The sequence below is a fragment of the Schistocerca nitens genome, chromosome 8 (genome assembly GCF_023898315.1).
Source record: "Schistocerca nitens isolate TAMUIC-IGC-003100 chromosome 8, iqSchNite1.1, whole genome shotgun sequence".
Lineage (NCBI taxonomy): Eukaryota > Metazoa > Arthropoda > Insecta > Orthoptera > Acrididae > Schistocerca > Schistocerca nitens.
This window is the reverse complement of record NC_064621.1, coordinates 337139601-337153545: the sequence shown is the minus strand read 5'-3', so window position 1 is coordinate 337153545 and position 13945 is coordinate 337139601. Positions and strand designations below refer to the sequence as shown.

At 41.9% G+C, this 13945-nt stretch overlaps 1 protein-coding gene across 1 annotated transcript in view; it reads left to right on the top strand.

The window, feature by feature from the left end:
• Window positions 1–233: 233 nt before the first annotated feature.
• The window catches only part of LOC126198984 (uncharacterized), a 32429-nt gene continuing 18717 nt past the window's right edge, over window positions 234–13945 (top strand). Inside the window, exons 1-2 of the mRNA XM_049935651.1 lie at window positions 234–374; window positions 4310–4479. Coding sequence (XP_049791608.1) covers window positions 323–374; window positions 4310–4479 — 222 coding nt within the window. The 5' untranslated portion in view covers window positions 234–322. The remainder of the gene's footprint in view (window positions 375–4309; window positions 4480–13945) is intronic.

The window sequence follows — 13945 nt, the reverse complement described above, 5'->3', positions numbered from 1 at the left end:
TAGTAAAACGCCTAGTCATTCACCCTCTGTATATTTCTGATTGTAATTTTGGGAGGCCCTGTATAAACTTCATTACCATTAGCGCTCTGAACTGTGGCTGAACACCTCCGCTTACATTCGGTATCGATAAACGTGGCTGTATCGATAGCCTTCGCCATTTTGTGACAGGAGGTACATAATCTCTGCCACGGCGTACTTAACGCTATCACAGGTACTTTGCACTGATGGCTGTGTTATCGGAAGATGCTGCTTATGCCGAGCGTAGTTCCCCGTACATGTCACTTGGCAGCGCGGGTTCTCATACCTGGGCACAAACGTTGAAATGATTAGAAGCAGATCTGTGGTTGTGGTCGTGCTAGCGGCTGTGTCTTGTGGTGAGTTTCTGCAGCAGATTCCTTCTTGCATTCAATCCACATCTGTTGTATCTAATTTCTGTTGCTGTATTAGCAAGCCCGCTTATCTCGATAGTTTATTAATTAATTTTCATTTTGAATTCCCTATCGGTACTGTGGCGTTTTTCCTTAACCTTGGCGTGGCTAACCATGAACGTGAAAAATTCCTTGGCCTACTGTGGTTCGTATTCGTTAGTAGGCTGTCGTACCTGAACTGGATATATTAAACAAGGCGTGGAAGTGCAAGAGCCTTCCTCTTACAACAGACGTATACACTACGAAGTACGATGGATCGAACCAGCTGTTTAGATGACTCTTTCTTCCTATAGTTTTATCGTTGTGACAGGGTCCGCTTCGTCGGATCTCGGAATGCGATCTCACGATTTACGATCTCCGTTTTTAAATTGTATTTCATTATAATTTCTCTACGTCAGTTAATTCGTATCACAATTAGCAATACAATGACTACGAAGTTGTTACTTTTTCGGTGTAGGATATAATCTCGACCAGCTTTTGACAGACTTGAGGACAGTAAAAAATTGAAAGTGAATGTAAATTGTGCGATACCTTTGTTTATGACGCTCAGCCATCTTCACTTAGGACTCCACGTGGTCGGTAGCCACTAGTTTTTGTTCAGATGGTACACAGTTTTTACTTCAGTCATTGGTTCCACTACGGGAACAGGTTCATACCATAGAGCCCGACCTTGTCTTGTTTTCTCTGTGTCTCTGCTTCTTGCTGTCGACCAATTTGTTGAGTGAGCACCCTCTAATTCACAGTAGCAGTACATTTTTGTGGAAATAGCGTTGGATTTTGTGGGATAAAATACATAAATAATGTAGACTTCAAACATTAAGTTAAGGAGAGTAATTCCACGGTATGGAAATGTTTCTCAATGGCCAGTGACAGTCATACTTCTTGTTAATGACTGGTAATTGTTGTAGTCACTATCACCACGTATAACTCAGTCCAACGACAGGTTTCAGCTAAGTTTTATCCTTCGTGACCGTATTCCTTGCTGTTTAGTTTAGTCTTTGGCAGGATAATCCTTCCCCCAAACCTGTCAGCGTGCTATTTCTTCTCCCACCCGAGCTTCTTTTCGTGGAATTTTTCTTTTTTCTTAGAATTTCGTACTTAGATCGCTCTACTCTTTCTGTTGTACTTCAAAAGATTCCGTGTTTCATTTACTCTTACGACTACTCAGTGCCTATCCATTTATTTATTTTCTTCATTCTTTCCCAAAGAGATCTCACAAAGATTTAAAAATACTTCTTTTCTTTTTCATTAATGTCCAATTTTCTGAACCATTTATAATTAAATGCCAAACAAAGCATCTACAAATCTATTTCTTGGATAAATTCCTATTGCCGTCGCTTTTATTTTATTCATCTATTTATTTTTCGTCGTGCTCAATTAGAATATTTTTAATATTATACATTTAGGTTTATACAAGACGACTATATATATATATATATATATATATATATATATATATATATATATATATATATATATATATATAATTTTTTTTTTTTTTTTTGGAGGCATCAGGCTTCTGGTTGGTTTGATGCGTCTCACCACGCATTGCTTTCCTTTGCCAACCTCTTCGTCTTGGATCAGCACTACAGTTTTCACCCTCTATGGCTCCCTCTGGTACCAAGATATTTCCTGATGTCTTAAAATACGTCCTATTATCCTGTCCGGTCTTCTTGTCTGTGTTTTCCACATATTCCTCTTCTCTCCGATTCAGCGTAGAACCTCCTCATTGCTTACATTATCCGTCCACCTAATTTTCGACATTCGTCTGTACCACCACATCTCAAATGCATCGATTCTCTTCCTTTCCGGTTTTCCCACAGTCCATATTTCTCTACGACACAATGCTGTGCTCAAAATGTACACTCTCAGAATTTCTTCCTCTAATTAAGGCCTGTGTTTAATACTAGTAGACTTCCTTTGCCCAGGAATGCCCTTTTTGCCAGTGCTGACCTACTTTTTATCTACTTCTCATTACTTTTATCTTCCTTCGATTTACTCTCAGTCCATATTCTGTAGTCAGTAGACTGTTCATTCCATTCAGCAGATCCTCTAATTCTTCATCACTTTCACCGACGACAGCAATGTCATCAGCAAATCTAATCATTGATATCCTTTTATCTTGAATTTTAATTCCACCCTTGAATCATTTTGGTCGTCCACTCCGATTATTCCCTCTTGGTTCTTGTACGTGCTGTATATTGCCCGTCTCTCCTTGGAGCTTACACCTATTTACCTTATAATTTCAAACATCTTGTACCATTTGACAATGTCGAACGTTTTTTCTGGGTCAACAAATCCTATGAACCAGCTTGATATTTCTTTAGTCTTTCTTCCGTTATCAACTGCAACGTCAGAATTGCCTCTCTGCTATCTTTACCTTTCGTAAAGCCAAACTGATCGTCATCTAATACATCCTCAATTTTCTTTTCACGTTTCCATTTGACTATCACATCGAAAACAGTGGACCTAGGGATATTTAGGAGTGTGGAAATCTCGCGTACAGACGTATGACACAAGTGACACCCAGTCACCTGACCACGTTATAAGTCCGTGAGTTCCGTGGAGCACCCCATTCTTCTCTCTCTCACTATGTCTAATGACTACTTAGGTCGCTGATATCGAGTACCTGGCAGCACAGTGCACCTGATATATAAAACGTATGTTTTTTTGGGTGTTAGGATACTTTTTATCTCGTAGTGTGTAAGAAAAACATCGGTAAGTAAAGGAAATTGTTTAGAAGAATATTGTACTCAGTGGCAAATGCCGTGAAGCCATATGGCATCGTTGGTGGAAAGCATAGCGTGGAATCCAAAACAGCTGAACAGCAAGAATCGACGCAGTAGCTCAGCACAGAAATGGGATGGTCTCAGACGTCAAGTGTGGTGATGTACCAGTGAATGGCGGAGGAAGACATGGAACCGCTGTCGAGATGTTGAGAAATTGCTAACGGAATAAGATCGATGTGAAAATTGAAGAGAAAATTATCTAAAAAGTTTTATTTTAACATACTGGTGAACATAGGGAAAGCCGGCCGGAGTGGCCGTGCGGTTCTAGGCGCTACAGTCTGGAACAGGGCGACCGCTACGGTCGCAGGTTCGAATCCTGCCTCGGGCATGGATGTGTGTGATGTCCTTAGGTTAGTTAGGTTTAATTAGTTCTAAGTTCTAGGCAACTGACGACCTCAGAAGTTAAGTCGCATAGTGCTCAGAGCCATTTTTGAACATAGGGAAATTAGCAGTCAACAGCAATGCTGTATGATAACACAGATATGCTGCAAACATAATTCGAAATAGCATGTGATAACTTAATAATTTACCTACGAATCAATGCCAAGAAAAGATCGACGCGTTCAAGAGTAGCTCACCATCATTTTGAAGTTAACACAAAGCAGATTGTACGCATGTGTAGCAGAACGTTTCTTCGAAGTAGAAGAGACGTGAGGATACCGTTTCCAGATAAAGACTTGGAAATTTCAGTGTTTAAGATTACAGTCTACAAGTCGCAGAATCTGTCAATAACATTTCATTTCAAACAGTGTACGTCATATGAAAATATATAAAATTCCGTTGCGCAAATAAAGATTTAGGAACTAAAACTAGAGAAAAACACGGGCAGTGACGTTGTGTTTGTTTCGTCCCCTCGTGTTAGGATTTTAACAGACAGAATCAGTGCCAACCATTATAACGCTTGCGTTTTCGTGCCAGTACAGGACATGTTTTTCACTACAGAGTAATTCTGTAGTAGATCTGTGATTAAATTACATCCGCACTTGTGAAATTATGAATTACGTATTGTTGGTTTCAGGTCCAAGATGTGCTATTTTTCAACGAATTTAGGGAGGGGCAATATGTCGCCAATACTTGTACTTTACTTTTTAGTGGGCGCATCGTGGCTTCCGTGGGCGTCCGAGCTGCAGCGAAGCAGCTTGGAGCTGCAGAAGGCGCCCAACAACGACTTCAATATTCTGCACTTCAACGCGACCACCATCTGTCTGCGGCTGTCTGCCTCCATCTCCATCCTGGTGCAGTACAAGACGGAACGCGTTAGGGTACGTTCATGCTCTAGACCACTCTGAATGTAACAGAACTCCAATGCTTGTACAGTGATCTACTCCTGGATGCGACTTCCTGCGTAACATGGTTGCTACCATCAGAACTATAGTATCCTCAACGCTATACAACATTACCACCACCAACACAACATATAACACACTTCTATGGCGAAGACAGTTCATTCTTTTTTTGTGTCGTTTTCAATAGTCACATGCACCTTATTCTTGTGAGAGTACTCAGAGTTTCATCTGTTGTGATATTCCTCCCAAAGTCTTTTTTCAACTGTAGATCTTCTACTTACCACTTCACGTGTATGTATCATTCTATCAACCTTCTGGGCTAATTGTCAAAAGCATCGTATGTTCAATTACATTTTCAGTTTTGTCTCTTCAGCTGAAACGTAAACCTCTTGTATTGTGGCTCTTTCAGACCCTAGGTTGTTCTGTATCTTCTTTTTTCGCCTTTGTCCTACATGCTTATTTATGTTTCTGACACGTTTAATTTAAGAAGTGTTGAGATGCCATATCCTTACCTCCCATTTAATTATTTGAACACCTGAATAATGCTTCGTAAAGACACCGCTTACCTTATGTTATTTAATACTGTAAAACTGTGTGAAGCGTTTAACATTGGAACTCGTCCCAAATTTCTTGCGTGCACTCATTTGATCTTTGCCTCGAATCGATAGGTACTGCACTTCATATCCGTACTGGTAGTGTAGTCACATGTTTCTGATACCTGCTCTATAAACTAAAACAGTCTAATTATAAATGTACTTATGTATCCTGGGAGGAGAGGACATGTAAGATGCCGGTGTACTTTGCGATTTGGGTAAGTGTTGAGGTAGTGAACGTATGTATCTTGCAGCCTCGCCATAAAACACCCTGTTACTTTAATTCCATTAATTTTTACTTAATCTCTTATTTAATTGACTGGCCCAAATATCACTATCGAAATTTGAATTTCCCTCATAAGTGAAATGGAGTATATTATTTCACGTAAATCATTCAACAAAGGGGTCAGAGTATCACACCCAATTTTACTGATAATAAGTTGAGCTTTTCTTTTGTGTATACATTAAGGATTTTATTGGACTGTAATGTCTGGTACGGTGGTTTGGGTTTCTTTTTAACGTTCCATACGAATTACTTATGTATCAAAATTTCGCTGTTCTGATTTGGATATACAGATTGAAACTACACTCTCGAACGTACTACACTCTCGAACGTACGACATAGGCAAGGTTTCCACTTTACATAAAAATTAACTTTAGAAATTTATTAGCCTGAATAATGATTGGGAACGGTCTGAATCGGTAGAAACATTGTAATCACACGCTCATCTAGTCATAAAAAGAAGTAAACTTCTGCTACCAATAAACACTATGGGACTAACTGAATTCTCAGCAGAGATATCTAAGCTCAACCGTGAGCATGAAATAAATCCCAAAAGTAGATCGATTAGATACTATCATATGAAAATGAAGGAAATAACTTACACCAGTAGTGCTCACTCTATTCTGAAAATTTAGATCCACCTAATGATTAAGAACAAAATGAAATTCGATGCAATATTAGTGGCACGTGGTTGATCAGACAGACAAACCCTGTCTCTTTCACGAGAAAACCGACTTACATTTGAAAATCTGTGTGTACATTATGTAAGCACTAAGTAAAATGCAAGCATTTACTACTAATTAATGGAAGAATGAACTTGATATCTATCACCAGTCACGTGGCGTCCTAGCTGAATAAAGCCACCAGTTTTCATGATCCCGAGAGCCAAGAAATATATGAAATAGAATCCTAGGTTTTGTACAATGGTGCTCCACGAATTTATTTGAACATCGAAAACGATTGCATATTACTAACAGTACTGGAGAATAATGTTGCTTTACACTGAATACCACGGGCACGCAGCTCAATCATAGACAAAGTAAAAAAAAAGAAAAAAGAGGAATGGTGGTAAATCCACACTCGAAATTACTCCTGCCATGAATGATTAACATTATTTCCCCCTAATATTCAAAATGCTGAAATAAATATTGTTAAACCTCAACATCACACGCTAAATAAGTTCAAATATCTCCATCCACAGACTGTCCAAAGCCATGTCTGTCCTTACCCAGTCTTAGCGCCGGCTGTTGTGACCGAGCGGTTCTAGGCGCTACAGTCCGGAACTCCGCGACCGCTACGGTCGCAGGTTCGAATCCTGCCTCGGGCATGGATGTGTGTGATTTCCTTAGGTTAGTTAGGTTTAAGTAGTTCTAAGTTCTAGGGGACTGATTACCTCAGAAGTTAAGTCCCATAGTGCTCAGAGCCACTTAGCCAGTCTTAGCAGCAAAGCGTGTTTGTACTGGACGAGTGGTAACCGTGCCTCGCTTTCCGGTGGAGTAGGGGGAGCCAAGGACGGCAACTGTCCCTTGCCAACATAGCTGTACTACCTGATCAGGTACCTGGCCTAATGGTCAAGTTAAACCTCTTTGCCTTTTGACTAAGCTACTACTGTTCGTAAAACTGCTCTAGCAGACAACAGATACCGACTGCTCTTGTGGAACTCACATTTGTTCATCTCAGTTACATGTGTTATCGTGGTCTTCAGTCAGAACACTGGTTTGATGCAGCTCTCCGTGCTACTCTATCCTGTGCAAGGCTCTTCACCTCCGAGTAACTACTGTAACCTACATCCTTCTGAATCTGTTTACTGTATTCATCTCTTGGTCCCCCTCTACGATTTTTACCATCCACGCTTCTCTCCAGTACTAAATTGGTGATTCGTTGATGTCTCAAAATGTGTCCTAACAACGGATCCCTTCTGCTTGTCAGGATGTGCCATAAACTTCGTTTCTTCCCAATTTTATTAAGTACCTCCTGATTAGTTACGTGGTCTACGTGATCAATTACATACACTGGATTAAGTAATTGAAACAGAATACGAGAAGGACACAGGTCCACCAATGTCAATTTAAATATTGAGAGTTAAACGAATCAGTTCCTTCAAGAGGCATGCTGTCTTTGCAAACATATAGCGAGTGGGAGAGCGAAGTAAGATTGTTCTACAATAGCAAAAATATATATGAAATGGATCTGAATTATCCTTCTCAACATTCTGGAGAAGAGGCAAGCTCATGTGAGCGGATGTTGTATGTTCCATGATTTGTACGCAGCGTTCCACTGAGCCTTTGCACGGTCACTTTGCGTCGTTGAAACTTGTAGGTAATGACTGAGTACGAGATTTCTGAGAATGTACGTTTGGAGTACAGCATTGAATAGTAGCGAAATGCGGACTTTGGGAAAACCGGAACAGGAGAGAATCGAAGCATTTGAAATGTGGTGCTATAGACGAATGTTGAAAAGTAGGTGGACTGATAAGGCGAAGAATGAGGAGGTTCTGCGCAGAATCGGAGAGGAAAGGAAGTTGTGGAAGACACTGACAAGGAGAAGGGACAGGATGATAGGACACCTGTTAAGACATCAGAAAATGACTTCCATGGTGCTAGATGGATATATAGAATGCAAAACCGTAGAGGAAGACAGAGATTGGAATACATCCGGCAAACAAGTGAGGACGTAGGTTGCAAGTGCTAATGGGTTGATACAGGAGGGGAATTCGTGGCGGGCGGTATCAAACCAGTCAGAACATTGATGACTCAAAAAAGAAAAATGTTACTGAATTGTTAACTAGAATGGATGCTTTTTCTAAGCAAGCTTAAGCTTCATCCAAAATATTAATGTGGTCTTTGAGTGATTTTGGCCGCCTTTCCAATCTGTAGGTGAATGGCTAACACTTGGTTTAAGAATCATGAAAGAAGGTTGTATACATGGAAGAGGCCTGGAGATACTAGAAGGTTTCAGATAGATTACATAATGGTAAGACAGATTTAGGAACCAGGTTTTAAATTGTAACACATTTCGAGGGGCAGATGTGGACTCTGACCACAATCTATTGGTCATGAACTGTAGATTAAAACTGAAGAAACTGCAAAAAGGTGGGAATTTAAGGAGATGGGACCTGGATAAACTGACAGAACCAGACGTTCTAGAGAGTTTCAGGGAGAGCATTAGGAAACGTTTGACAGGAATGGGGGAAAGAAATACAGTAGAAGATGAATGGGTAGCTTTGAGGGATGAAATAGTGAAAGCAGCAGAGCAGGTAAAAAGACGAGGACTATAAGAAATCCTTGGTTAGCAGAAGATTTATTGAATTCAATCGATGAAAGGAGAAAATATAAAAATGCAGTGAATGAAGCAGGCAAAAAGGAATGCAAACGTCTCAGAAATGAGATCGACAGGAAGTGTAAAATGGCTATGCAGGGATGGCTAGAGGACAAATGTAAGGACGTAGAGGAATATCTCACTAGGGGGAAGATAGATACTGCCTACAGGAAAATTAAAGAGACCTTTGGAGAAAAGAGAACCACTTGTATGAATATCAAGACCTCAGATGGAAACCCAGTTCTAAGCTTCTTTGCTTAGATAGGTTGAAGGACTATATACACTCCTGGAAATTGAAATAAGAACACCGTGAATTCATTGTCCCAGGAAGGGGAAACTTTATTGACACATTCCTGGGGTCAGATACATCACATGATCACACTGACAGAACCACAGGCACATAGACACAGGCAACAGAGCATGCACAATGTCGGCACTAGTACAGTGTATATCCACCTTTCGCAGCAATGCAGGCTGCTATTCTCCCATGGAGACGATCGTAGAGATGCTGGATGTAGTCCTGTGGAACGGCTTGCCATGCCATTTCCACCTGGCGCCTCAGTTGGACCAGCGTTCGTGCTGGACGTGCAGACCGCGTGAGACGACGCTTCATCCAGTCCCAAACATGCTCAATGGGGGACAGATCCGGAGATCTTGCTGGCCAGGGTAGTTGACTTACACCTTCTAGAGCACGTTGGGTGGCACGGGATACATGCGGACGTGCATTGTCCTGTTGGAACAGCAAGTTCCCTTGCCGGTCTAGGAATGGTAGAACGATGGGTTCGATGACGGTTTGGATGTACCGTGAACTATTCAGTGTCCCCTCGACGATCACCAGTGGTGTACGGCCAGTGTAGGAGATCGCTCCCCACACCATGATGCCGGGTGTTGGCCCTGTGTGCCTCGGTCGTATGCAGTCCTGATTGTGGCGCTCACCTGCACGGCGCCAAACACGCATACGACCATCATTGGCACCAAGGCAGAAGCGACTCTCATCGCTGAAGACGACACGTCTCCATTCGTCCCTCCATTCACGCCTGTCGCGACACCACTGGAGGCGGGCTGCACGATCTTGGGGCGTGAGTGGAAGACGGCCTAACGGTGTGCGGGAGCGTAGCCCAGCTTCATGGAGACGGTTGCGAATGGTCCTCGCCGATACCCCAGGAGCAACAGTGTCCCTAATTTGCTGGGAAGTGGCGGTGCGGTCCCCTACGGCACTGCGTAGGATCCTACGGTCTTGGCGTGCATCCGTGCGTCGCTGCGGTCCGGTCCCAGGTCGACGGGCACGTGCACCTTCCGCCGACCACTGGCGACAACATCGATGTACTGTGGAGACCTCACGCCCCACGTGTTGAGCAATTCGGCGGTACGTCCACCCGGCCTCCCGCATGCCCACTATACGCCCTCGCTCAAAGTCCGTCAACTCCACATACGGTTCACGTCCACGCTGTCGCGGCATGCTACCAGTGTTAAAGACTGCGATGGAGCTCCGTATGCCACGGCAAACTGGCTGACACTGACGGCGGAGGTGCACAAATGCTGCGCAGCTAACGCCATTCGACGGCCAACACCGCGGTTCCTGGTGTGTCCGCTGTGCTGTGCGTGTAATCATTGCTTGTACAGCCCTCTCGCAGTGTCCGGAGCAAGTATGGTGGGTCTGACACACCGGTGTCAATGTGTTCTTTTTTCCATTTCCAGGAGTGTACATGGTCTGTACAAGGGCGATTTACTGGAGGACAATATTATGGAAATGGAAGAGGATGTAGAGGAAGATCAAGTAGGAGTTAAGATACTGCGTGAAGAGTTTGACAGAGCATTAAAAGACCTAAGCCGAAACGAGGCCCCGGGAGTAGAGAACATTCCATTAGAACTACTGACAGCCTTTGGAGAGTCAGCCCTGACAAAGCTCTACTATATGGTGAGAAAGATTTATGAGACACGCGAAATACCCTCAGACTTCGAGAAGAATGTAATTATTCCAATCCCAAAGAAAGCATGTTTTCACAGATGTGAAAATTACCGAACAATCAGTTTAATAAGCCACGGATGCAAAATACTAACGCGAATTCTTTACAGACGAATGGAAAAACTGGTAGAAACCGACCTCGGGGAAGATCAGTTTGTTGGAACACGTGAGGCAATACTGACCCTAGGACTTACCTTAGAAGATAGACTAAGGAAAGGCAAACCTACGTTTCTAGCATTTGTAGACTTAGAAAAAGCTTGTTGATTGGAATACTCTCTTTCAAATTCTGCACATGGCAGGGGTAAAATACAGGAAGCGAAAGGCTATTTACAATTCATACAGAAACCAGGAGGAAGTTATAAGAGTCGAGGGGCATGAAAGGGAAGCAGTGATTGGGAAGGGAGTGAGACAAGGTTGTAGCCTATCCCCGATGTTAGTCAATCTGTATACTGAGCAAGCAGTAAAGGAAACAAAAGAAAAATTTGGAGTAGGAATTAAAATCCATGGAGAAGAAATAAAAACATTGAGGTTCGCCGATGCCATTGTAGTTCTGTCAGACAACAAAGGAGCTGGAAGAGCAGCTGAACGGAATGGACAGTGTCTTGAAAGGAGGATATAAGATGAACATCAACAAAAGCAAAACGTGGATAACGGAATGTAGTCTAAGTCAGTTGACGCTGTGGGAATTAGATTAGGAAATGAGACACGTAAAGTAATAAATGAGTTTTAGTATTTGGGGAGCAAAATAACTGATGATGGTCGAAGTAGAGAGGATATAAAATGTGGACTGGCAATGGCAAGGAAAGCGTTTCTGAAGAAGAGAAATTTGTTAACATCGAGTATAGATTTAAGTGTCAGGAAGTCGTTTCTGAAAGAATTTGTATGGAGTGTAGCCATGTATGGAAGTGAAACATGGACGATAAATAGTTTGGACAAGAAGAGAATAGAAGCTTTCGAAATGTGGTGCTACAGAAGAATGCTGAAGATTAGATGGGTAGATCACATAACTAATGAGGAGGTACTAAATAGGGTTGGGGAGAAGTGAAGTTTGTGGCACAACTTGACTAGAAGAAGGTATCGGTTTGTAGGACATGTTCTGAGGTATCAAGGGATCACCAGTTAAGTATTGGAGGGCAGCGTGGAGGGTAAAATCGTAGAGAGAGAACAAGAGATGAGTACACTAAGCAGCTTCAGAAGGATGCAGGTTGCAGCGGGTACTGGACGATGAAGAAGCTTGCACAGGATAGAATAGCATGGAGAGCTGCATCAAACCAGTCTCAGGACTGAAGACAACAATAACAACAATAGGTGATTGGAGCCTCATGCCCTTTTACCTGTTCTGGTGGAGCTGAGATTTCGCAGTGAAGGTTTATCTGTATTGTACGCATTTGTTCTCAATTAATCACAAATCATTTTGTTATGTTACACTGTCTAAAATGTCTAAAAGCTGTGCTCAACTATTGAATTTATTGTTATTATGAAAATACTGTCAGGGTTTGCCACATAAATTCTCCTTGGCAGTACATTTTTGCATTCAGTCAAAAAGGTTATACATTCTGAAGCGTTTTAAACGACTGAGAGGCTTGCTTTTTTAATTTAAAATACTAGATAGTCCAAATGGCTCTTGGCACTATGGGACTTAACATCTGAGGTCATCAATCCCCTAGAACTTAGAACTACATAAACCTAACTAACCGAAGGACGTTGCACACATCCATGCCCGAGGCAGGATTTGAACCTGCGACCGTAGCGGTCGCGGGGTTCCAAACTGTAGCGCCTAGAAATGCTCGGTCACACCGGCCGGCGTCTCTCCTGACAAACTGCAGCCAGCTACTAGAACTACACTCAGATAACTTTGTTATGCTGTACTGTATGGTATTGTGTAATCGCGACATCTTTAGATCCGTAAGAGAGAGCAGCGTGCTTCACGCAATAAAGAAAATTTGGAAGGAATTTGGAGTTTCGTGGGAAAACTATGTAACTACCAACTTTTGTTGGTCACATAATGAAAATCACATCGCTGTTTATTGAAACATCTCATTGATTCAAATGCATTTACGTGAACTTCAACACCTAACAAATTAGAAACAAGAACAAATTTTCTCCAAATTATTCCCTGTTCGCGTAGTTACAATAAATCGAATTGTCTCGAATCAAGTTCGCTTCTTCCGTCCAAACTGCACTGAAATTTATTTCACTATTCACATTTGAGTCTGGAAGACAAAACGTTCACCTCAATAAATTTGATAGTTTGGAAAAGAGCCTGCGGTTACGCTTTCATCTCTCAAGAGCATCTTCGTTGTCACGACTATCCGTTCGGGTTACATATAAGTCAACGTCTTCGGTAGATTGAGTGGCTCACAGTCTAGTCACTCCGAAAATGGAGACTTCATGGTTTTGGCTGTTGAGTGTGGCAGACATTCTCTCAACAGTCATAAAAATATTTACAAAAATAACAAAACAGAGTAAGGTATCATTGCGACGTTATAATTTTGTTATCACTTCCAAACACCGGAAGCTCGATTATAGAATTGTTACTGTTATGTGCAACGTCGGAATTTCGACTTTCTCATCTGCGAGACAGAGACAATGATGTTTCAGCACTCGTAGTGTACGCATGTAATAGACGAAAATACAACCGCTGTACTGTACTGCCAAAATACTGAAACCAGCGTTTTGCAGTTAAGCGCAGTTTTCATTTGCTGGTCACGCATCGCGTCCATAGTAATTTAAACGTATGCTCTTCTGTATCTTCGGGTCCTGTATTACGATGAATTCCCAGCTTGTGCACCCACAAAGAAACAAAATCAATTGTTGGAAACTTCCCGCCTTTCAGCATTCTTATTGCATCTTTGGATGGCTCTAAAAATGTCAAGACTTCTTTTGTGGTGTTGTTGTGACTTGTAAGTTCTTCAGAGACTCCTCTCTTCAAAAGTAGTTCTATGATTTTGTCGTACTACCTTACTGCATGGTGTAGCATTCTAAACAAGCTATTCCACTTACTCTCCGTTTCTTGCTTCAGAATTGTCTACATCGACTTCACGTCACCAGTTTTCTTCATGAAACACACTATCTTCAGCAGCATAACTCGTCGAATAAAGCGCTCCGAGCCCATTTATCAAATAACCATCATCCAACAAGTGTTTCAGGACTCCGTTCAAAACATGTGTAGGGCATACATAATGCTGAAAAGATTGCTGTGCCTTTCATATATTTGTGCCATGGCCAATGGAAAATGAATTATTATTAAAATGCTGGGGATTAACTCCTAACAATTTGAAT